At 38.4% G+C, this 25,581-nt stretch overlaps 1 protein-coding gene and 1 long non-coding RNA gene across 2 annotated transcripts; one reads left to right on the forward strand and one right to left on the reverse strand.

Moving 5' to 3' along the window:
- The first annotated feature begins 224 nt into the window (after positions 1–224).
- On the forward strand, positions 225–23,559 carry LOC123880100. Its single transcript, XM_045928007.1, has 10 exons — positions 225–1,269; positions 6,248–6,403; positions 7,064–7,591; positions 7,835–7,839; positions 13,117–13,273; positions 16,284–16,485; positions 17,091–17,203; positions 18,489–18,604; positions 20,861–21,028; positions 21,957–23,559. Exons 1-9 carry the CDS (start codon positions 1,062–1,064, stop codon positions 21,011–21,013), a joined length of 1,638 nt encoding a protein of 545 aa, XP_045783963.1. The 5' UTR covers positions 225–1,061; the 3' UTR covers positions 21,014–21,028; positions 21,957–23,559.
- Positions 7,555–10,881, reverse strand: LOC123880101. The gene is made up of 2 exons (XR_006799165.1): positions 8,490–10,881; positions 7,555–7,691 (listed from the first exon to the last, which is right to left on the reverse strand). It is a non-coding gene; the product is annotated as an uncharacterized LOC123880101 (long non-coding RNA).
- Positions 23,560–25,581: the final 2,022 nt, after the last annotated feature.

Here is a 25,581-nt window from a genome sequence, read left to right on the forward strand (position 1 = left end):
CAATGTTATCAGACAATAGATATCTCAAATATTGTAACATTTACAAGAGATTACGGTAAATTAGGCGAACAGTCATTGTCATTTATCGATAAATTGTACTAAGAGAAGACTAATAATAATATACTTACATACCTACATACACATTACATAAATACATAATATTTGTACCGGGCGGAGGATTACACCCCGGCAAGGGAGACCAAACGGCCAGGGGTCAGGGCGACAGGCGGACTATCCAGCCGAGTCTAGCAACACCGCTTTTTGCATCCTGGCTGCCAGGTATGGATTATTGTTAAAAAGTTTTTTGCTATTATTATTCAATCTGTACACGAGCTGTATGCGCACTGTATAAGAAGTTAAGAACAGATCTTAGCCAAGCTTGTCTATTTAAATACGTACTTGGTCTATGACTTGAGCAAACCACTATCTTCAGATTGGACTACTTGCTTTGCACACTCTATACCAAGTGCCGATTAATCTGAGCAAGCATCTATGTGACAAGAATGATGAAAGAGCGATCAGAGAACAGGAAAGGTGGTTAGGTATCAGTTCAAACAACTCGTCAGGGCACTGCCCCGGTGCCCATTGTAGAGTCGACAGCACACACATAGAGAGCTCTCGTCTTCATGGTGCTCTAGGGATTCGAAAGTGCAAATCAGCTCGGAATAATTGTCCTCAAACTGTTCTGAAAACTGGCTAAATGTTTCAAAAAGTCGCATGTATAATAAATTGTAGTCAAGACTGCTGTCTCTTGACCAAGAGACGGCAATTTCACAATAGATTATTGTAGCACGCTTCTTAAGTAGAGTAATGATATTATCACTTCTTTTATTGAATGCACGAGCCAAAAAAATAAGGTTATTTTTGGTCGCAAATCTGCGGTTCATGATAAGAGGTAGTATGTACCGTGTAATGTACTTCGATTAACGAAGTTGGTACAAAAAACTTACTAGTGCTGAAGTTAGTCACACAAGGGACATCGCCGCGCGCTGCCGTCTCGAACCGATTGTGTTGATTGCGTCATATAATATATAAGTGGTACATATACAAGTGGTGCAGTGATGTGGGTTTCCAACGGTGTTGTTTCGAATGGAGGACATCGGGTTGAGCCTGTATCCGATGTCGCGGTGGTGGACGAAAGGGCAATAGCTGCGGCACTCCCGCCCTCTCACATAGAGACTATCAACGTTACAAAGTCATCTAAAGTACACGTTGGTACAAAAGTCGTATCAATTACGCAGAATGTTCACAACAAGGAAATGCTTAAAGGTAATCGCAGGCGCAGGCCTTTGTCCTTTCTTAAGGCGGCGATCCCAGAGTTCTGAGTAGGGTCTTCCAAAGTCACTAACTAATCAAGCACGCCTATGTCAAATTGCTTTTGCACGATTAGCAACTTTTGTTGTGTATTGATATCATCACACTCGGAACGTAGAAAAGCTATCTCTACTTCTAGCTTTGGAACCAACGATTTATATTATTATTTTTGGTCAACAACTCTTGCAGTTCGTTCTGGAGTCTATATAAGTGAAACTTAGCTGTTATAGATATTAGATATAATAACAATGTTTCACTGAAATGGTTCGTGAGGTAGGGCGTGAATTGCGGGAGGGTGACAGTTAAAGAAAAAATCAATCTTCGCCAGACTGTCCCGCAATCCGAATCTTACCCTACGAGCAATCTCAGTCAAATAATAACCTATACTTATAAAAACTTAGATTTAGCCGTAAATTTTCCTATAAACAATGAACTGCATGTTTTATTTTCATAGCATACCTATTAAATGTTTAAAGCGATATTTATATTTATCATTTCATTTACTACGCTAACGTTAAAACATACATTAAGTATACATGCTAGTATTGCAGCTTGCGTTTAAATAACAAAAAACTGCAATCATTTACAATCAAACAATCTATGTAAATGTTTTAAAGCGCGTTTACATATTCGACAAGACAGGACGCCAGCTTCCTGATAACATATTACTATGGAGTGACCGGCCTCATCTCGTAATCACACAGTGGCAAGCTTAATTTGGCGACTTAACAATCTACCCGAATTTGCGATCAAGTTGTATCGTAGCGCAATTTACCAACTAATTTATATGCATGCAATTTGATAGCCAATTCAGTGTAGAAAGCACTATGCGTGACATGTCGCGAATATGTAAATGCACGGTTATAGAGCAAAGCGCACTGCGAATTCACATTTAAATGACATAATATCTATATAAAATACACGTCTATATATATATATAGCTAAGTATAGGACGAAGCTGTTTACATAGTGATAAGCGTGCTATGCAAACATATTTCCCTAGTGATCTAACCACTTATGTGTGTAAATAACTAATTCTTTGAACCGTTGCGCAAATTTTTGACGTTATCTATTTTTAATTTCTTTCCAGGATACAAGCTTCTTTTATTAAAAATGTAAACTGTAACAGTTAAAATTTAAAGCTTGCTAATCCTTGCCTAATTGTTGCTAAACCTTATCTAATTGCTACACAAATCATGCTCGCGAGCAATGGTGCCAAGAATACAGGTTGCATTTCCGCGCTGAACCGCTCTGCTGATCCTGTGGCAACAAGATAAAGTTGAAAACTAAAACCCGACTGCGATCGTCTTAATAAACGCTGAAATATTATTTTGTCGCTTGGTATATTTTAATGTTGTAGTGCATTTATATTTTATGAACTCAGAATTTTCACCTCTTTCATTTGACATCCCACTCGATACAATAAAAAAAAATTGGAGACCCCCACTTTTTTTGCTGTAACATACGTTAGGTCAACTTTTTTCGTATAAAATATAGTCTAGTCACCCGGACCTTTACGACGAATCAATTGACACCTCATTCATCAAAATGGCAAAATGGGCCCAGTAGTTTAGGCACTACGGTGGAACACAGAGAATCTGTATACAAACATACACACATACATAGTATACATACATAGACTGCTAAAATCATAACCCGTCCTTTCGGCTTTGCCGCAGTCGGGTAAAAATAAGCCAGTCCTTCCATCAAATTATGCTATTAATCACGATGAAATGTCTCATAATTATTTTTTGCACTAAAACTTCATGATCCTAAAGTCTAAACTATGATTGCCTTGTTGGGCAAGATAGCGCGTTTGAACTTTGAATGCGGATGGCGGCATAAAATAAGGTGGTGTGCTAAATTCAACTAGGCAGATTATTATTATGCTATTTATTTATTTATTTAATTAATTTAATTAGAAAGGACCTTTTAAGTCCAATTACACTAATTAAATTAAATTACACTAATTAATTTAATCCTATTTTTTAATCCTACTTAATATTATAAACATTAAAGTTTGTATTAATGTATGGATTGATGAATGTTTGTTACTCTTTCACACAAAATTACTTACTGAACGGATTTGGCTGTTTGGAATAGAGATAGATTATACCCTGGATTAACACATAGGCTAGTTTTTATCCCGGAAAATCAATGAGTTCCCACGACTTTTTTAAAAACCTATATCCACGCGAACGAAGTCGCTGGCATCAGCTAGTTCAACATCTTATCGAAAATATCAATTATGAGATTTTGTCAACGTGTAAGTTACACGATATGCACCTACCTATACCAAATAATTTATTATTATAGAAAGATGTACAACGAAGTAGATATGAATTATAAGTTTGACCTCCAAAGACTTTATGATTATATAGTTATGAGAAATCAAGTTGAGTTGGTGGTCTAACATATATACAAATTAGCGCCATATTGTTAAGATTTTCCTTATTTACTGACGTAACAACAGATTCCCAGAGCGTATTGTAAAACGATACGAACGCGTGCGTGGCGATAAAACGCCACAAAACAAAGTAAGCTGTAGGGACCTACCTGGATAGAATTTCTACTGGATAGAACTTCTGGATTTCTTCTGGATAGAACTAACATACCGCATATCTACCTCACATCTTTTTAACCCCCGACCCAAAAAGAGGGGTGTTTTAAGTTTGACGTGTGTATCTGTGTGTGGCATCGTAGCTCCTAAACTAATGAACCGATTTTGATTTAAATTTTTTTGTTTGAAAGGTGGCTTAATCGAGAGTGTTCTTAGCTATAATCCAAGAAAATCGGTTCAGTTGTTTGAAAGTTATCAGCTCTTTTCTAGTTACTGTAACCTTCACTTGTCGGGGGTGTTATAAATTTTTAATTTACACTTGTTGCTGTATTTCGTTGTATCATTATTTAATGTAACCTCTACTTCTATTTACATGCAGTTTGATATGTGTCACTCATGATTCACAAATTCATGATACTAAATAACATAGTTTGTTATCTTTGTCTATCAGAATGCCTTATTCTCGTGCGATTGATTGTTTTGATATTCACTTTCGCTTATAATATGCTCGCCATTTTTATCTTCTAAACTAAGATTAGGTAGCTATACAATGTTTTTGTCAATAATATAAGCTACTTCACATTTAAGGTTCGTTAAACGAGTCTAACCGCGAAATTCTAATTTAATTTAGTTTTTCGCAATTTGTAAACTAATACGACAAAGTAGGCTTATGGCGTTCTAATAGCGCTAATGGCAGTATCATCTCCACAGGTTAATATAAAAATCTTTACTTGAAAGTGTTCAGTTTAAGAAATTAGGAACCAAAGCGGTGTGGGTTTAATAAAAACTGCCATAGTCCTTACAAGTTAGAAGTTAGAATGCATTGTTTCTTACCGCCAGGTGAGATTGCAGTCAAGGCCTAACTGGTATTTGAATAAAGTAAAAAAATAAAAAAGTGTGCGGATTGGCATGAGATTTCAATCACCTTTGAGAATATTATTATTTAATAAAAAAAACTGCTCAACTACTTTATAACGCGAAACGTATTTCAGTTGTAAATCTTCTCGTATCCGCATCAGACGACAACGGAAAACAATGATAAGGAAACTCGGGGACGTACGAGTTCAAATGCAATGTTTTGTGATCCTTATGGTGCGGCTCCGTAATTGGGATACGGCAAATGATCCGATTTCCGGCAATTCTTTTGATAGGTTGACTATTGGGATACGGCTAATATGTAAAATGTGTTTGGCAAATTTTTTAGAGAATCGTTGTATCTACTCATTATTCAATGACCCGTATTATCGGGCAAAACTAAGATTTAAAATAAACACGCGTCCTAACCCTTGGATTTGTGATAAAGGGCTTGATTTCGCATAGCCTCTCGGATTTATTAACACACTTTAAATTAACTATAATAATACTAGACGATGCCCGCGACTTTGTCCGCGTGGAGTTAGTTCTTTTTAAATCCTGTGGGAACTCTATGATTTTCCGGGATAAAAAGTAGCCTATGTCCTTCCTCGGGATGAGCTAACTCTGTACCTTTTTATCAAAAGCGGTTAAACTGTTAGGCCGTCAAAAGCTACTCGTAGCAGACAGGCACACTATCGCATAAATAATATTAGTATGGATCATCATAATAATTTTTATATTACTATAGCTGTTTTTGAAGTAAATATCTATCTCCATCACTTTAAGGCAATTAATTGATTCTGTGCCTAATGACCTAATGGAATTTTCCATCTACTTATTACCTATTTATTTTGTGGCTTGTTGTTTACATCAAAACCAAACCCCTATTCCATGAAATATTTTTTCTCAGAACTCGTACTTAACTTCCTAAGATAAATAATATAAAGCACAATATTATTTATATTATCATTCCAAGTATATTACGTGAACATGTTACAGTCCAAATCTGAACTGCGGGCATATCGCCATTAGCTCTTAGTCCAAAGCCAAAACTTCGCCTAATAAACTCTAAGTTGTGACAGTGTTCCTTACAACACTGTATTAGTGTTCTAAGGGATAGTTAATTTAATTAAACAATGCATTCTATAAATTGAACTTAAATCTAAATTAAAACTGAAATAATTAAATCTAAAACCTCATCCAGATCACCGTAGCGAGATACTGTAAGAAATAATTAATTTTCTCTACCAAACGCAATTTTATTGTTATACAATAATTGTTTTAAGAAATGATTTATTCTACATACATTTGTAACATTTTTGTAAGATGTTTTTCTCAAACAAGCATTATTTTTTCTTTGCCATTTTAATACTTAAATTATTTTGTTCACTCAATATTTTTGGTGTTGTTTCTTGTATTGTTGTTTTGAGACATTTGTTTTTTCCGAATTGTTTTTATTGTTGTGACTGTAAGAAATTCATTTTCTTTACCAATTGAAATGGTTTTTCCTTGTTTCAGGCCGTTTCCTAGGCCTCGAACTGGTGTCCACGAAACACGCTCGAAGGCTGCGCTGCAGCGTCGCCGTCTTCGTGTGTTGGGCGTTTCTGGTCGCATCGGGCCTGATTCTTTACCTCATATATATCGCGTTACCCAAAGAAACACGACAAGACATAGGTAAATATACTTTAGTGCAACGCGCACTTGCAGAGTGGAGCGGGGCCGAGGTGTGGCGTTGTTTTTGATAACAACTCAATCTAAGCTTTATTTCGTACTTCGGTATAAGGTCAATGATACGATAAATATAGCGCCAGTCCTTCTCAAAGGTCTCCTCTAAATTTTATTTACAGTAGGTATATCAGATGGAACAGAATGTACGTAAATGAAATAGGTACATATTGACCATAATGTATCTTCACAGTGAGCAAAACAATCCTTTATTAAAGGTTGTCTGGAAGAGATAACTTTACTTGTGATAAGGCCTCCTTATATAGGTAGATAGTATATATTGTTAATACTCGGTATTCCGAACCAGTGGTAAATTATCCTGACGATTCAATAGCACTTGTAACAGTTTATTTTAGTTAATTTGACAGAGAAACGCTCTCATGTATTAATTTTGAGCTTTAGCTTACTCTGTATTTCAGTATCTGGGTACGACTCAGAGTTCTTCCTGCGGGAACTTAGAGATTCAGACACCTATCTTAATAAACTTGGAAAATAAAACATTATTAAATGCCAACTAAACAATAAGAATTATTCAAAAAAATCGCTCGTTTAAAGTATAGCATAATAAGAAACCATTCGCAGTCCTCACATGAAATTATTTTGTCCAAGGTTTAAATGAGACTTGGTACCTGCGCCGGGACGAATGGATGGCGATGCCTTCTTACGGCGAAGACTTCCTGAGGCTGCCAGTTGGCCACGTAGTCATTGGTCACTCAGCTGCCAACTATTGCAACCAACGATACAGATGTGTAGAGCAAATACTCGTCATCCAAGCAGATCATATGCGACGAGGCTTCGCAGATATCGGGCCAAACTTTTTGGTTGGCGGCAACGGATATGTCTTCGAAGGGAGAGGCGCGAATGTTTTTGGGGCTATGGTGACCTCATGGAATAGAAGGAGTATATCCATCATGTTTTTAGGGAACTACGTTAATAATAGGCCTGATGAAGCGCAGTTCAATCATACAATCATTCTGCTCGACACGCTGGTGAATGAAGGTGTGCTGCGACCTGATTATATCTTGTTCGGCCAGTGTCAATTGGTACCGCTAACGGTCAGTCCTGGGCCTCATTTGGTTGCTGAGTTGAAGCGTTTTTCCCACTGGAACGACTCTGGAATAGAGGGTTGTTTACCAGGTTGAAGAACAAGTGTTTTGTGCGAACTTTAAATGTAAGGCCTAAGTGCCCATGCGAGGGTCAGGCGCATCGAGACATGCAGCGTTCTCGGCTCTTAACGCTAAGCGTATGCTGAGACGCAAATGACGTAGTTCAGAGCAGTGCAGGCTGAGCAGATATTTTTAAGAGCCTTTCTTTTGGCTTTGCCGCAGTCGAGTAAAAAGAGTCTGTGTCATTGAGCTGCGTCGTAGCATACGCTTGCAGCATATGTCTACCTCAACTGCCCTGCTCACAAAATACAGGTGTAACCAGGACGCTAGTAAAAATTTAGGTTTGTTAATGCCAATAACCATTTGTCTTAGTTATTAGTTTTGGTGATTTAATATTTTTTAAACCTATAGTGTATAGCGTGCAAAACTAGGGTCAATGCCGCACTTACAACGTGGCATTGGCATTGACTTCGATAGGCCACTGCCTATTTACGTAACGTTCGTTGACCTTTAGCGTCAGTCAGACGTTTTAATTGTAATATATTGTAAACTTTTAAAAATACAGGTTTTTTATATTTTACTAGAGGATGCCCGTGACTTCGTTCGCGTGGATTTCAGTTTCTGAAGATCCCATGGGAACTATTTGATTTTCCGGGATAAAAAGTTGCCTATGTCCATCCCCGGGATATAAGCTAACTCTATACCTTTGTCAAAATAGGTTAGACTGTTGGGCTGTGAAAACGTAGCAGACAGACAGACACACTTTCGCATTTATAATATTAATTATAGACTTTTCGCGTTTCTTTTGTGGTACCTTATTAGTAACATCAGTAGTAGCACCTGTCTTCGGTTTTGCTAGTGTTCTGGTTACACCCTACTATAATGTGTTCCGACCTGCGTCTCATTATACGCTTAGCCTACTTGTGCACTTTAAGCGTCCTAAATGGCAGTACCATCCAGATCCAAACCCTAAAAACTCTTTTGCCTCAGACAAAGGATCAAGATGGACTCGACATCGAAATAACTTTGTTAGAGCAAGCTAAGTGTATGGGAAAGCTCTGAAGAGTGAAAACCATTTTTTGTCTTTGTCATAATTTAGCTTTTTGCTGGGCACAGTTGTCATCCGTGCCCAACAAGCTTCTGTGATATTAATTTATTGTGAATATTACGAGTCCTTATTTGGTTTTCTGTTTTAAATTTAGTGTTGAAGGTGTTTAGAAAGTTATATTATGTGCATTGCTACGTGATAGCTGTAAGAGTTGTAGCGAGCGCAAATGAAAAACATAACCTTTTATTCGTAAGTATGGTTTGTTTTGTTGTTTTGTCCTTTCGGGTATACGCGTCTGACAAGTCCACCTTGATTCTTTGTCTGAGTCTCTGGCTAAACACACGCTACACGTCCTTGAATGCCCCACTCAGGCCTTAGTCTTACGCATATCATGTTAATCTCGTTTTTTCCGCATACTGTGGGATATTATTTAGTCATAAATAGTTGCTATAATAGTGTAATGTTAACTTTACTTCTGCTTACTTTGCTTAAAAGGAAAACAAGTAGCTTTTGTCTGAAATGGCGCACTGTACGCTATCCATATGACTTGTTACCGCGAAATTACAATACTAGCTCCAGAAGGTCTAAAGCGCCGGGAGTATCGCGTCCTTTACGCGTTTCTACGAGGAGGTTACTGCGATCTTTTAAGCAAACTAAGAAAAACTGAAGTGAACCCCATCTTTGTCAATATTTAGGTGAAGATTTTTTACTCAAACTTAAAGAAAAAATATTACTTAAAGCTGTCTTGAAAGCACTGGAACAAAAAGTGTTGTAAATCGAATCAAAACTATATTACTATGATGTTTCGCCGGTGTTGGTACTCGTAGATAGCGATCGGTATTACAGCTTAAAAGTCTTTGGGTAGTCAATAAGAAATATAGATTTACTATTTGAAAAGTGCCTTAAATTAACTTGATTCATTTATGAATCCATTTCCACTGGGCTGAACATAGAATTCTAAATACTATAATAGAAATGGTATCTGCTTTTTTGGTAATACCGTGCGTGTCGGTGGTTTTAAGCTACTCACAGACCACGTAGATAGGCATTTCAGTAATTATTTAAAACATACAAATCAAAATCTAATCTAAATTATGTAGGTAAATAAGGCATATATCTCGGGTCATGTGACCAAGTGGGACCAACCTGCTGATGCTTCATTAAACATTTAGACAGCGAGAGACGTACCATTTCTATACCTATTAAGAATTCTGTTGGTCTGATTTATTTTTAATTTTATGTGTACCTAGTCTTAGTAATATTTCTAGTCTTAGGCCTCCAGTGTTCTCGGCGGTGTGTGAAGTCTGCCAATCCGCACTTGGGCAACGAGGTGGACTACAACCTAACCCTTCTCATTCTGAAAAGAGGCCCATTCTCTGTAGTGGATCAACCGTGGGATGAGATGACGATGAGATAGTTTTGTCTATATACTATAATCCTAATATTATATGTATAAAAGACAAAAATTGTTTTTACCTATGTCCGTTATAGACTGTGAAACCATCCAACATTCATTAGAAAGGCAATAATGCAAAGATGGTTTTAGACCACTAAAACAAAACACATTAGGTACACTCTTTTTAATAGAACGTAGCTTTATTTTGTTTGTCCCGCGTTCTAATACAGTTCATTCGATCGCGATGAAAATTTGTACAGTTTTTGTTTGAACTTGCAGGAAAGTTTCTGACATAGAGTCGTTCATACGAAGTGACACAGTGGCGTGCCGGACATTAGCTAGTTAATTATATTAGGTATATAATATACTATCGGCCTACATTTATCTAATCTCTGATTATACTGTATAGGTACTTACAATAACAACAAACAGTCTCGATACAAGGAATTTTGACATACTTCAAATTTTTCATAATATATAGATGTGTTGTAAAGCTGATCAGGGCGCACCAAGAGCCGTCACAGATATACAATAGCCATAAGCTATAGGTACTCAATTTCCGGAGACAAGTTAGTATAGGGCTCTCTCTGTTACGTAATTCCATACTAATGACAAAGACAAAAACTAAATATCTAGAATCTATTCCTTTAATTCTAAATTTATTTTTATGCTGCCAAATTAATGTGAATATTTAATAACTTTCAATTCAATTCTCAGTTTATAATAAACTGTTATCAATAGTGTAAGTAGTAGGTATGTTGTGTATTATGTATTAGAAGTGTTATTATAAGAAAAAAATTATTAAACATAAAAATAACAGGTTTTTATGTTTAACTGTATATGTGTTGTACTGTCACCAATAAATTTTTTTCCAATATTAAAATGATAATTTCTATCATTTCTCCTCTATTAGGAACTTATAAATACAAGCCAACATAAATATTATAAATGAATTAGCTCATTGTTCAAAAAATATAATACATCTGCTTTAGCAAGCAAAATAATATATAATCATGTTATAATCATTAAAAATAGTCTCTATTCACGTACCTACGAACCGATTGCCTTCTCGTTTTTAATTTGAACCGCTATGATAGTAGGCAAAGCCCTTCGTACATCATTTTTACCTTCAATTTTAATATGGCTACCTTCAAGTCAAGAATAAATAGTCATCTTCTAGGAAAGCGCGCCCCATCTTATGTTGCATCATAACTTGCCAGCAGATCTGATTGCAGCCAAGCCAAGAGTAACAAGCATACACACAAACTTTGACCTTTATAATATTAGTGTAATGTGTCTATCAATTAATTAATTAATTTAACTTAAGAACTAGAAGGGCCCATGCCCGTAGTACGAAGCGCACGGTTCAAAGAATTGTAATCGTAAACTGAGAATTTTTCATAATGTGGTCAAAGGAGTTTGAAGTCTATTAATCCACACTTGGCCAGTGTGGTGGTTTATGGCCAAACCATTCTCATTCTGAGTGGAAAGTTGGAGACCCTTGGAGATGGGTTGGTGATGATGATGATGAACAATTGTATGAAGTAATAGCTCAAGTACAGGTAGGTTGGGCCATACCACCATAATTACCAACATAATTAAAATAATACCTATTATCACTAGTATTGCTTAAAAATTGTTTTACGCCGGCAACATTGGACAATGCGGCATGCTACCTTATGGAAGTGGAATGGAAACCTTTTTGCAACATATTCCATCGCACTATGTGACTCTGTGTAAGTTAAGCTACCTACAATTCAAGCGATAGGTACGTACTTAATACATTAACAGCTATGTACAATGAATCAGTCGAATAGCATCGGGTTTTCACGCCTGACGTACTGTTTATTACACATCTTATTTTGTACAAAAAACCCGATCAAGTGCGAGTTGAACTCGCACACGAAGGGTTCCGTGCCATCGTACAAAAATGACACTTTTTTGTGGTAGGAACCAGGAATTCACGGTTTTCGGATTTTTTCCTTTACTTGTGCTATAAGACCTAGCTGGCATTTTAGGTCAACGGGAAGTACTCTAAAGGTTTTCTTGACAGACGGACCGACACACAACGAAGTGTTAAGGCTTCCCTTTTTCCTTTTGGGGTACGGAACCCTAAACATCTTTCAAATTTTGATAACCACGCGTCATTGCTAAGCTATGCTTTCCGCCGCGCGATTGGTGTATCAGTCAAGCTTTCGCACGCAATATGAAGTAGCAGTACCAATGCGCAGGCAATATTTTCTGCGCTTCCTGTACCCGCAAAGGTAGATACCTATTAGGACTGTTGTCCAGAGCTGTTGCATTGGATAGAAACAGGCGTTATTTTGCGGAAATCCATGATAATTATTATATATACAAGGAAAAACAATACGCCAAAACAGACAAATCTGTATAGCAGGTAGGTACAACATACCTACAGCATGCGACATATCTATATGCACCGCCCACCTTATCCCTAGTAAACATACAGGGAAGCTACTTTACAATTGTGCATTAGAGTAAATACAATGCAAACCTAAGTACGTAACTACTCTGAGTATGTTTCAAAAGATTTGTAATTAGTCGCTCGTTTTTCCTGTAGGTTTAGTAGTGGCAGAGCGGGCGGTGCATATCGCGTAGGTAGGGCACAACTACATACATATTAACAGTTGATACAGATTTGTCTGTTTTAGCAGCAAATTAGATGATGCTTGCGACTTCGTCCGCGTGAATTCATGTTTTTGTAATCCTCTGCGAACTCTACGTTTTCCGGGATAACTATATCCACACAAAAAATCACGCCGATCCGTTGCTCCATTGCGGCGTGATTGAAGGACAAACCAACAAGAAACACTTTCTCATTTATAAAATGGGTAGTAATTAAGCTTGTTGTTCCTTTAATAAAGGTCTTATTACGCCAATCCTACGACTGAGCAAAGCCTTAGGCCGAGATCTATAGAGCGCACTTTATCTTTGCTCAGACTTAAGACACTGTTAAAACGAGACAGCGATATACCGCTGCCATATATCTGATTCCGTCTCACTTTAACTGAAACTTAAGTCTAAGCACAGTCAAAGTGCGCTCTATGGATTTGAACCTTATACTTCACGAGTTGTCGCGTCATTTCCAGAGTTGCCCTTGCCGCTGTACCTGTGGAACATAATCAAGAACAGCTCTCGGACCGAGAGGCTGTCTTGCGGCGCGGCTCTTGTCGCTCTCCTTGTCTGCATTACTCTCATCGTCTACTTCTCTGTTAAGAGCAGCAAAGCGAGTGGCTTCGGAGATAGACGTAAGTCCCTCTATCTATTCTAAATGATTACAAATTTTTTTTTCTACCACAGCGTCAACGGGTGGGAGTGAGCCCTAGGGCACGAAGAAATCAATGGCGTCAATGTTCAAGTTACTTGCGGAGCTCTATGACTTTGTTCGCGTGGATATAGGTTTTTAAATATCCGCGAGAACTCTGATTATACGATTTTTTTTCTATAATTCAATCTAGCGCTTATAGGTTTGCACAACTCCGCGGAGTACCTACTAGTACCTACCACTATGGTATGGTATTTGTGACAATAATGCTCCTACTGAAAAGTAACAGTGTAACAGTTTCGTCATCGTAGGATATGCCGATTTATTCATTCAGTCATTGTGGCGCAATGATAGGATAGGACTCAACCATCCATATTTTTACTAAAATTTTTATTAAAACTAAAGACTCAATGCAGAAAACTCATACCTACTTATTATTATTACATGGCGTGTGAAATCCGTTCTGGCTATAATAGGTATAGAGTAGGTATAAGCAGAGTGAAGTATAATTCCGCGACAGATTGAGATGGCAATCGGGGTATGAGGCATATAGACCACAGGCCCATGTTCAAAAATGGATGGGTCATATGAACCACCAGGTGACGTATACAGGACGATATAAGAGCATAAAATAATAAGATTCAGCACTATGCCGTCACTTGTAAGCTGTCCAACAGAGTGCTGGTGAGAATTCAAAAGTGCAGGTAGAGTGAGTACATTTTGGTCATATATTTTTGTACGGCATTTTTACCATCGATAGATCCATGAAAAATAATAAGAAAGCGCGCAGTGCCGTAAAAAAATGGTGCGCCACAAAGTCAGTAAATTGTTTGATTTTCTGACAATTTCCGGGGTAAATTTGGTCATTTAATTCTGTACGGCACTAGTTTCATACTGTTTCAATACAGCCTCTAATCCATTATTCCGCAACGCCGTACAAAAATCATGCGACAAGGGGAAAAAATTGAGGGTAGCAACCCCCTCTCTTTCTCTACGGCATAGTGCTGAATCTTATTATTTTATGCTCTTATATCGTCCTGTATACGTCACCTGGTGGTTCATATGACCCATCCATTTTTGAACATGGGCCTGTAGTCTAATACCCGCACTCACACGCGCTCGCCCGCATCGGGTTAGGGCGGGGGATGTGCGGAATTGCGGGGTGTTCCCTCCCCGATTGCCCTTTCAACCTGTCGCGTACCATGTGTATCCAATAGTCTACATTATGTAAAACGAATTACATATTAGTTATTATGAAATATTGAGACCGCTACCAATTCATTACATGGTACGTACCTACTATAAGTATATACAGTACGGCAGTGAGGGCAAAATAAGGTCACGCGTAATCTTACTGTTTACCTACTTAGGTAGGTACTTCAATAAATAATAAATATTAATAATTAATACTTAACTCCTTATGTTGTTTTCGAGCTATTTTCGAGTATCAATGTTAGGTACAGCATTGAATGAACTTTTAGATCTAACAATGCGCATCACGGCAAAAAAAAAACCGGAATTCTGTTCTGCAACCTCGGAAATTATCAAAAAATATTGGTGAAATAAGTGTATATTTATGCATATAACATCGTAGCTACATGAGAATGAAAAAATAAATTCTAAAAGTAGACAAAAGTAGTAGAGAAACGTAGACTTAGTTCTAGTAGAGAAAACAATGCCACAACACAAGCATTATAGGTTACCAGTACCTACCTAACCACAATTTACTTGGAACTAAGAAAGCCTTTCCTTTGTTGTCTATTTCGAATGCCTATTTAATACAGATAAGAGCTAGCAATTAAAAATAACTGTTATCAACAAAATACGATAAGAAATTTGCTTGTTGGTAAATATCATTCTAGATGTTCTAGATATTAATAATTATATGCTGATTGTAAAGTGCATACCTAATACAATTGTCTGAACCAAACTGGTATAGGTAACCCACTTAAGCCACCAAATACCTAAGTATCCACTTACGTATTTTAGAATATACGAATTTTCCAAAATCCTATCTTAGCGGATGTGTCATAGCTATCTGCATGCCAATAGCCCGATCCGTCCAGTAGTTTGAGCTGTGCGTTGATTGGTCAGTTAGTCACCTTTTTGTTTTATTATACCATACTAGCTTATTCCCACGGCTTCGTCCGCGTGGACTACACAAATTTCAAACCCCTATTTTATCCCCTTAGGGATAGAATTTAAAAAATCCTTTCTTAGCGGATCTCTACGTCATAATTATAGCTATCTGTATGCCGAATTGCAGCCCGATCCGTCCAGTAGTCTGAGATGTGCGTTGATAGATCAGTCACAGTCAGCTTTTCCTTTTATATATTTAGACTAGCTTATGCCCGCAACTATATCCGCGTGGACTACACATATTTCAAATAATCATATAATTTCATTTTCCCCGTTCACGTAGAACATAATATATCTTTGACGATGCATGCGTTGCAGCCTAACCGTTCACTCAACCACAGCTGGCCAAGAGTGGGTTAACAGAGTTCACACATATTTTGAGAACCTTATGGAGAACTCTCAGGTATGTATAGGTTTCCTCAACATGTTTTCCTTCACCGTTAAAGTTATTAAAAAATATTTAATTAATTAAAACGCACATAACTCCGAAAAGTTAGAGGTGCCTGCCCGGGATCAAACCTCCGACCTCCGGATTTGGGGCAGACGTGTTGACCACTAGGCTATCACGCCTTTTTTATAGCTACTAGCCGATGCCCGCAACTTCGCCCGCGTGGATTTAGGTTTTTCGAAATCCCGTGGGAACTCTTTGATTTTCCGGGATAAAAAGTAGCCTATGTGCTAATCCAGGGTATAATCTATCTCCATTCCAAATTTCAACCCAATCCGTCCAGTAGTTTTTGCGTGAAGGAGTAACAAACATACACACACACACACACACACACATACAAACTTTCGCCTTTATAATATTAGTGTGAAGTGTGATGTGATAATGTCTATGATGTTGTCTTTCCCAGCGCCTCACGAGTGGAACATCACCCGCGACATGTGGCTCGCGCAACCCTACAACCACACGCAGATAGCAAACAACATGTCGCCAGTGATGCTGGCGATCATCCAGCACACGGTCAGCTCTCAGTGCACGGGGTACTCGCAGTGTGCTGCAGAGCTGAGGAACATACAGGGCTACTACATCAAAGATATGGACTACGACATACCGTGAGTCGACGTTGACAATCAATCAGCCTGTTTGCGTCCACAGCTGGACAAAGGCCTTCCCGAGAGCGTACTACCACACACGATCCTCCGCCTTCCTCATTCACCCACTTCCCACTATTCTCTTAAGGTCCTCAGTCCAGCGGGTCGGAGGTCTTCCCACGCAGGGCTATTTCGTCAAAGACGTGGAATACGATCGTGAGTTGTGCCGTCGTCGTTATCACGTCATTGTTCAAGTTTGTGACTTCATGGGGTTGTTGTCAGTGGAGTCCCAGATTTCAAATCTTTCAATATTACTAAGGTAGAGTTAGGTATTGTTATTATAAACTCTGGTTTATGGAGTCGCTCCTTAAAATCGTACCACAAAATTTGCATTTTGCTACTTACCCAGAGTAGTCCTTTCAATAGCTAATCTCTTAAAATATGTAGGTCTTGACTCTTGAAGCCAAGAATCCCGAAACTTTTGCACATTATAATTATTGTGGTTGGGGCATAACTATTACCTACGCTTGTGAACTCGTCTAAGTACTAATAGGCAGGGAGTCAAAATTTTCACAAAATGAGCAGGTTTGGGCACATTAGTGATGCTTCATTAACTCCATTTGCAGATACAATTTCCTCATTGGTAATGACGGACGCGTTTACGAAGGTCGAGGGTGGAACATCGAAGGTGCTCATACTTTCGGCTACAACCGCTGCTCGCTTGGCATAGGATTTATTGGTAGGTTTTGCTTTGAATTGTCATTTTGCTGTTGAAAGCTGATAATATAGCCTAATCCGGAGGTCGGGACTCGATTCCAGGCACACATCTCTGATTTTTTGAATATTGAAACACTGCTAGTTATTAGGCCTAGGCCTGAAAGATCAGGATGATGATGGCCTAGTCCTAAACCATTCGGCCTGGAATTCGCTCCTCAGAACGCCTCCTCAGGACTGTGTGTAGTCAAAATAAATATGTCCAAATTCCGTTTTTGGTGGTGAATATAAATATGTATACCTACCTAAGCGGCAATGCCTACGTCGGTCTTCTATTCGCGAGGTCGGGTGTTCGATCCCGGGATGCATCTCTAACTTTCGGTGTTTTAAGCAATTAAATATCACTAGTTTTAACGATGAAGGAAAACATCGTGGGAAACCTGCATGACCGAGAGTTCTACAAAATGTTCACAAAACTGTGTGAAGTCTGCCAATCCGCACTTGGCCAGTGGGGTAGATTGCGGTCAAAATCTTTCTCACTCTGAGAAGAGACCCGTTCTATGTAGTGAGCCGGCGATGGTTTGATCATGATGAATTGACATCGATGGCAAGAAAGATAGGTGACATGAAAAAGGTAATGGAAAACAGCCATGATAGTTTAATAAGTCATGACTATCAACGTTTCAGAAAACAGATTTGTATTTGATCCACTTAACCGATTTGTATGAAATTTGGTACCGAAGTAGCTTGCGTCGCTGTAATCGAAATAGGCAACTTTTTATCCAGGAAAATCAAACAGTTCCCACGGGATCTATAAAAATCTAAATCCACGCGGACGAAGTCGCGGCATCCTCTAGTTAATTATAAACCAGAAGATGCCTGCGGCTTCGCTTCGATTTCGGTTTTTTAAAATCCCGTAGGAACTCTTTGATTTTCCGGGATAAAAAGTAGCCTATGTCCTTCCCCGGGATGTATCCCAAGTCTGTACCAAATTTCATTAAAATCGGTTCAGCAGTTGGGCCGTGAAAGCGTAGCAGACAGACAGACAGACACACTTTCGCATTTATAATATTACTCTTAGTATGTATTTCAGGTTTAAGGATGCTGGCATAAAGAGCCAGGTTTCCGCTACCGACTAGTTGGTGCGGTTATAATAGGTAGCCCCATACTATCTTATGAGCTCTCTCATGAAGAGACAGGTGATAGGTATAAGACAACATAAGCGATCCAGACCCGCACCAACCTGTCGGTACCGGAAACCTGCTTCTTTATGCGAGCACCCTAATAATGGCTCATTTACATTTTTACAGGTGATTATAGGGAGGAGATACCTAACCACGCGCGCGTAACTGCATCCCAGTTGAACCGGACTAGGATGATGTTCGACGAAGGCGTTCGACGTGGTTTTCTTCGGCCAGACTTCAAGGTAGGTACAATTTCAGGTGGACTTTCCCAAAATACGCAATATTGGCGCTAAGGCCCATTTTCATTGACCGATAGACATCGCATTGGCACTTCGTCCGAGTTGTCTAGTGTGGAAACTCGGTTTCGCTCCTGAATCGGCATCTGCCAAATATTAGGCCAGGGGCACAGTTTATAACAGTTAGGGAACTTGTAACAAAACGTTTTCTACCCGACTACGGCAAAGCTGAAAGGAAGGGTTATGATTTTAGCAGTCTATATATGTATGTATGTATGTTTGTATCAGGATTCTGTGTATTCCACGATAGCGGCTAAACTATTGGGCCGATTTTGATGAATGAGGTGTCAATCGATTCGTTGTAAAGGCCCGAGTGACATAGGCTATATTTTATACGAAAAAAATGTCTTAAAAAAATTTAATTACTATTGTATCGAGACTCGAATCGGATGTCCAACAAAAGAAGAAAAAAATTTGAGTTTATAAATGAAATGAAAAATGAAAATTTATTTATTTCAAATCAAATATAATATAAATATAGTTATTATTAAAATATACCAAGCGACAGAGACCCCATTTTACTATAATTTTATAATTTATCATACAGCGCCACCTATTGGTGGAGCTAGCAGTATGAGAATAAATTCATTTAAGAAAGGATGTTTATGTCTTATTTGACCATTAAATAGATGAAAATAAGCTTAATTAACAGATATAATACTTATATTAGTAAAAGATACTAACTGGATTTCAAAATACGTTTAATTCTATAATTATTATTCATACTGCTAACGCCACCTGGTGGCACTGCCATTCACGAGACCTCGGTTAGTCGTCGCATCATTTTAAACCTACACTAAAACGGAAAAAGTTTCAAAAAAAAAAAGTTGGAAAACTATAACCCGACTACGGAAGAATGAAACAACTTGAACCCGACTTGGTACAAGTAAAATAAACTAAAAAGAAAGAAACAAGATAGGTGCTATCTATCATCATCTTGAGTAAGATTCAATACAAATGCCGTGGTCGTGCGTTATCGATAGCAAAAAGAAAACATTCTAATTTAGTAGGCAAATAAAATCATCACGGATAAGAAATACACACGACACGGCATTTTCAACCTTTTTTTTCTTTGACAGCCATAGCCTAATATTTGACATATCATCGATTCAGGGTCAAACCAAGAGTTCCCTCACTCTAGTTCACCCTGCTAGTGGTAACGTGAACTCCATGGACGTACTAAGTAATAATTCTTTGGCGAAATGAAGAAAAATGGTGGTTCTATAGGTTACCTAGATTCAAGTCTTTGTTACCTAGCGTACGTATAGAGTACTATTATATTATTCTGTTACTAGCGTCAAATGTAGGTAACATTTGACGCCTGCCAGTGATATCGAAGCCTCGATGATTTGTTATACGTTCATTTCAATAAATGATTCATATTCTCCACATCTAACGCTGACCAAGTTCGGTTTAGCAGTTGGAGGTACGTAAGCTGGCTTACTTATTGACAAACGGTACAACTGATGGCAATAATTATTGCAATAGTATTCTCGCTAAGACAAATTATTTATTCCAGGGTTGACAGGAAAAGGACAAGGATTCCTTAAACTTTTCCTTGTGGGTAATTCTGTTGACTTAGGGCACCTACGCAATATGCGGTTAGCCGGAATGCGGCCAGCCGTGCGGCTGACCGCAGGACGCGGTTGCGCTTGCGGTTAGCCGGGTGGTGGAGGGCCGCAACCGGAACCGGAATGTGCGGTTAGAAACCGTCGTGGTATGCGGTTGGGTCGACTCATGTTGAGCTTTTGAACTTTGGTGCTTTTGAACGTAAATTTTCATCCAAATACTATGCGGATTTTGTGTTCCAGATAGCGGGCCTATTTTGAATTTCAATTATAAATTTTTCCGTATCGAAATCCATAGTTAATGCGCTAGCGTCGATAAACACGTTCACCGTCAGTGGCGGGCAACCGCAAACTAGCACTATCCGCGTAGTGTCAAGTGTGTACTGTAGGGCAACACATATCTATGAGGGCAACCGTCCGGCTGGCCGTCAGTCGGGCGGCGGGCCGCACCGCTCAGAACAACCGGAGCGGTCAGCCTGTGGTCAGCCGGCAGCCGCATCGCAGTGCGTATAAAAACGACTTTCTTGTACAAATATTAGATTACGGTCAGCCGAACGGCTGGCCGCATTCCAGCTAACCGCATAGTGCGTAGGTGCCCTTAGAGTGATATATTACTTTATGCTACTTCTTCCAGGTCGTTGGAGCAAAGGATCTCCGCGATACAGCTAGTCCAGGCTCTAACCTCTACAACGCTATAAGAAAATGGGACAACTACGACCACCAAAATCGATTCGTGGGCATGAATTGTGAACAAATACAGGATAAATACGGGAATGTAGAACTGTAGACTGTAGAGCAATATTATAATGTACTATAACGGATACATATCACGATTAATTTGATGATTTTGATTTGGGACTGCACTTAGGGTGCAGAGCACGGGTCTGCCAATTTGGTTTTTCGTAATTTGTAAATTAATACAACAAAGTAGGCTTATGGCATTCTAATAATGCCAATGGCAGTATCACCTTCACAGGTTTATATAAAAATCTTTACTTGGAGGAAGAAGGGTCTCTCCGTCACTCGCTCCATACAAGAGTAGTTCGTCTCTCATTAGAATACTAACCAATCATACTCAATGGAATTTTGTAGTAACGTTCCGGAAACTCTATTCTTGTGGTTTTCCAGATTTCCGTTAAAATATTCGGTTTCAAAGTTACGCGGTCTTAAAAATTCACATACAAATCTTTGAGCCCCTGTAATTTTAAAACTACATTTTTAGAAAAATCTAAAACACCACAGGCACAGATATTAGTTTCTAGAATATGTCTGCAAAATTTCATGGACTTTGGTTGCTTAATATTCAAATGAAATTGGGACTACGATTATATGGAGCAAGTGACGGAGAGAGCCTTGTTAAATTAAATTAGATGAAGTTCGAGCTGTCATGGGCAGTATTTTCCTTCTTGTTCTTTTTGCTGGAACTTTACGAGCTGTCCGGCAAAATACACTCACAACGTCACTATTCATTTTGGATGCTGCACGATGCTGTCCTGGTTTGCATAATTCCAATTGAAATCCTGGTGTTCGCGAATTTCAGTCGCTTCGCGCACTAACCTGGGTGTACTGTGGCGTGGAAAGAACTCGGGGGGTGAGGAGTACAATCCAGTATTTTGTTCCTTGTAGGGACAAAATCATCATCAAATTAATCATATATATTACTATACATCGATGGTTATTAATCATAACTGGCATGTACCCGTTATCTACATTATAATACGTAGAGCAATATCACAAATTAGAATAATACAGATATTCGTTTTCTAAGCTAGATATCTAAGGGAAGATGTACGTACGTTTTGTCTCGCAGAATAACTACCTACTAGATTACATACTCTTTGCCTACTAGCACATACTAGGACATAAGATAATTCTAAGGCGCAACGCACACTTACGGAGTAAAATAGAAACGAGACTATAGCCCGGTATCCACTAAAACAGAGATGGGCGCAGGTCAATCAAATTATTTATTAATAGACTAGTTGATGCCCGCGACTTCGTTCGCGTGGATATAAGTTTTTTAGTCCTGTGGAAACTCTTTCATTTTCTGGGATAAAAAGTAGCCTATGTGTTAATCCAAGGTCCTCCTCAATCCTGATGCTGCAGATGACCTTACCACCAAAGCTGATGGGATTTAGAAACTGTCGGTTATAAATTGATATTGAAGGTATCTATGCCTAAAAACTTTGTCGTTTACCTCGAGGACCCAACTCCCAACCCTGATGTTCTAAGGAAGGAATTGGATTCCTAGAACCTGGTAATACCACGGGATTTTTAATCATCCGTTTAATAATGTTTTTTACGTTGGTATGTAGATATTTTGCATCCCGGGGACGGGCTTTTACAGATGATCTCTCAGGCCTAATAACTAACTAGGAGCAACAGCAAACTTCCATACATATTATAATGTATTGAGAAAAAAGTTTTTGTACACACATGAAAAATAGTAGATTGTATCATAAGGGAGCAAAATAATATTTTTTGGCTAGGGCGCTTTTTTGAATCCAGAGCGAAGTGAGGGATTACAGAGTAGAGTCCCGAGCGTAGCAAGGGATTCTTTAGTACAATCCCGAACGTAGCGAGGGATTCAAAGTACGTCGCCCGAGCCAAAAAATATTTAGCGCCCGAGTGATACACTCTACTTTTCATCACCCTCTATGAGGAAATAAAAGGAGCCTCATATTTTATTGTATTATTATTATTATTTAAGAAAACAGAGTAACACTAAATTGAAATTAAATAGTATACAGTACATAGTTAACTATTAATCAAACAACTAAATACTTATATTCACATTTGAGACATTTTCGCAATTATGAAACTTTATATTTACAGTTTTATTAGGAATAGAGAATGTTGTAGATTTTATAGTCTGCGTGTTTGAAATAACTGTTTGAAACATTAAATAATTCCTATACTAAATTAAATAAAATTGGTCAGTCTATCCTAATTTTTGTACTGGATTTATTTTTAAAACTTATTTTCTGTTAAAGGTTTTAAATAGGTAGAACAATGCGATTATATACGAAAACTCGAATGTGGAAATTGGTGAACCGTTAAAAATACACAAATCAAACCCCTTCAAAAACTATTATTAAAAACCCAAAAATATATAAAAATGTGTAAGACAGACAATGTGGGTATGCGTGCACGCACCCACGCACTACACTAGTTGTAATATATATTATTATTATTAGATACGTTTTATAGGTAGATTAGATTTGATTCGATTAGCCATATTAGCAAAGGTCGATAATTTCATTCAGGGGAATCCTGAAAGATAAACAATCAGCTTAAATAAATTCTTTTCAACAAGTTTTTATTGAAAATCGCTTTCTTTATTTTTATTTTTCAACCCTGATAGCAAAACCGTAGGTAGATACGTACATTTTTAGAGTACCGTACCTCAAAAGGAAAAACGGAACCCTTATAGGATCACTTTGTTGTCTGTCTGTCCGTGCGTCCGTCCGTCGTGTCTATCTATCAAGAAACCCATTGACCTAGAATCATGAAATTTGGCAGGTAGGTAGGTCTTATAGCACAAGTAAAGGAATAAATCTGAAAACCGTGAATTTGTGGTTACATTACAGGAAAAAAAATAAAAATGTGTTTCAAATTTCAAAGTAAGATAACTATACCAAGTGGGGTATCATATGAAAGGGATTTACTTGTACATTTTAAAACAGATTTTTATTTATTTTTAGTAGTTTTTGATATATCGTGCAAAATGTCGGAAAAAGTACCCGAGTATGGAACCCTGGGTGCGCGAGTCTGACTCGCACTTGGAAGGTTTTTTCTTCTTTCGCGTCAACACGAGTAGATACGCACTAAGTATGAGTAACTCGTCGTCCATATTATTTTCTTTTTGCTCCGCAAGTCCGTACCTATGCAAGCACTCGGGACGATCACTTGGGAACGACTGAGTTCAGAAAAAGCCGGACGTGTATCGAGTGTCTTCAGGTATCCTGACCGGATCAGACACAACGATCTCGGGCGGTCTTGAGTTTTGTGACAGCCTCCTTGGCCAAGAAGTTAGCCCTCTCGTTTTCAGCCAACCCTACGTGAGCTCGTTCCCAAAAGAGGCTGACCCTCTTGTTGTTTGCCTTCAAAAGAGCTAAATTTCTCCTGATGTCAAATGCCAAGGGGTGTATTTCTAAAGACCTGGAGTCACTGAGGATATTCACAGAGCAGTCCTTGGCTTTTAAAGCCAGTTCTGTAGCTTGTGGCATTTTAGTTGGTACCTATAGCTGGATGATATTAAGGTACATAACATTAAGGTACAGACAGATACATACACACACAGATACACACGTCAAACTTATAACACCCCTCTTTTTGGGTCGGGAGTTAAAAATCAGCAGTCTAGAATAGACTAATAAAAGTGAGTAAATTTTTTAAATAGGTACTTTCAGTTGCTGATACCTATAAATTAGCCCACGGTTCAAGCTAGCAAATATGCGTACGTACATCAAAAGTACGTACTAGGACTACTCTATCCCACTCATTTTTAACCCCTGACCCAAAAAGAGGGGTGTTATAAGTTTGACGTGTGTATCTGTTTGTGGCATCGTAGCTCCTAAACTAATGAACCGGTTTTAATTTAGTTTTTTTTTGTTTGAAAGGTGGCTTGATCGAGTGTTCTTAGCTAGAAGCCAAGAAAATCTGTTCAGCTGTTTGATAGTTATCAGCTCTTTTCTAGTTACTGTGCCCTTCACTTGTCGGGGGTGTTATAAATTTTTAATTTACACTTGTGTTGCTCAGAAAATAAGGGAGCTCTGGCGGCAATGGGATGTTGCTCTATTTAGTTATAGTGAGTGGAGCGGTGCGGGAGGGGGACAGTTGTCACAGGTTGACCAGTCACAGCTCTCCGTCAGTTAAAACACCCTCCCCTACCACTCCGCTGCAGCAGGAACCTATTCAGTTATGCGTTAGGCCTGTAATAAGCTCAGCCTAAAATGTCGTGCTAACTTCACACACATTCTTTAAATGATTGGCAACTTACCGAAGAAGTTTGAAATTATTATCAGCATCTGGCAATATGTAGCTGTAGCTATTACCTATTTAGCATTTGAAAGGGTATCTATTCTGGGTGCAAGTGTATTGATCGTCGCCCTGCGTTTTACGCGTGCAGCGTAAAATGAAGAAAAAAATAGAAAACCTTCAAATGATATAATGACATCGTTTATTAGTATATGTTTCATAACTTTATTGCAATCGTATAGCTATAATATGGCGGCAATCAGTCGGTCGACTGTCGCCAGCGTAACACATATACTTTAGAAACCGACGTATCACAAATGTTGAACCGCAAGTTGTAATTATAGAGACATTTCGGCAGCGGTCAGTGCGTATTCA

This window comes from Maniola jurtina, chromosome Z (genome assembly GCF_905333055.1).
Source record: "Maniola jurtina chromosome Z, ilManJurt1.1, whole genome shotgun sequence".
Classification (NCBI taxonomy): Eukaryota; Metazoa; Arthropoda; class Insecta; order Lepidoptera; family Nymphalidae; genus Maniola; species Maniola jurtina.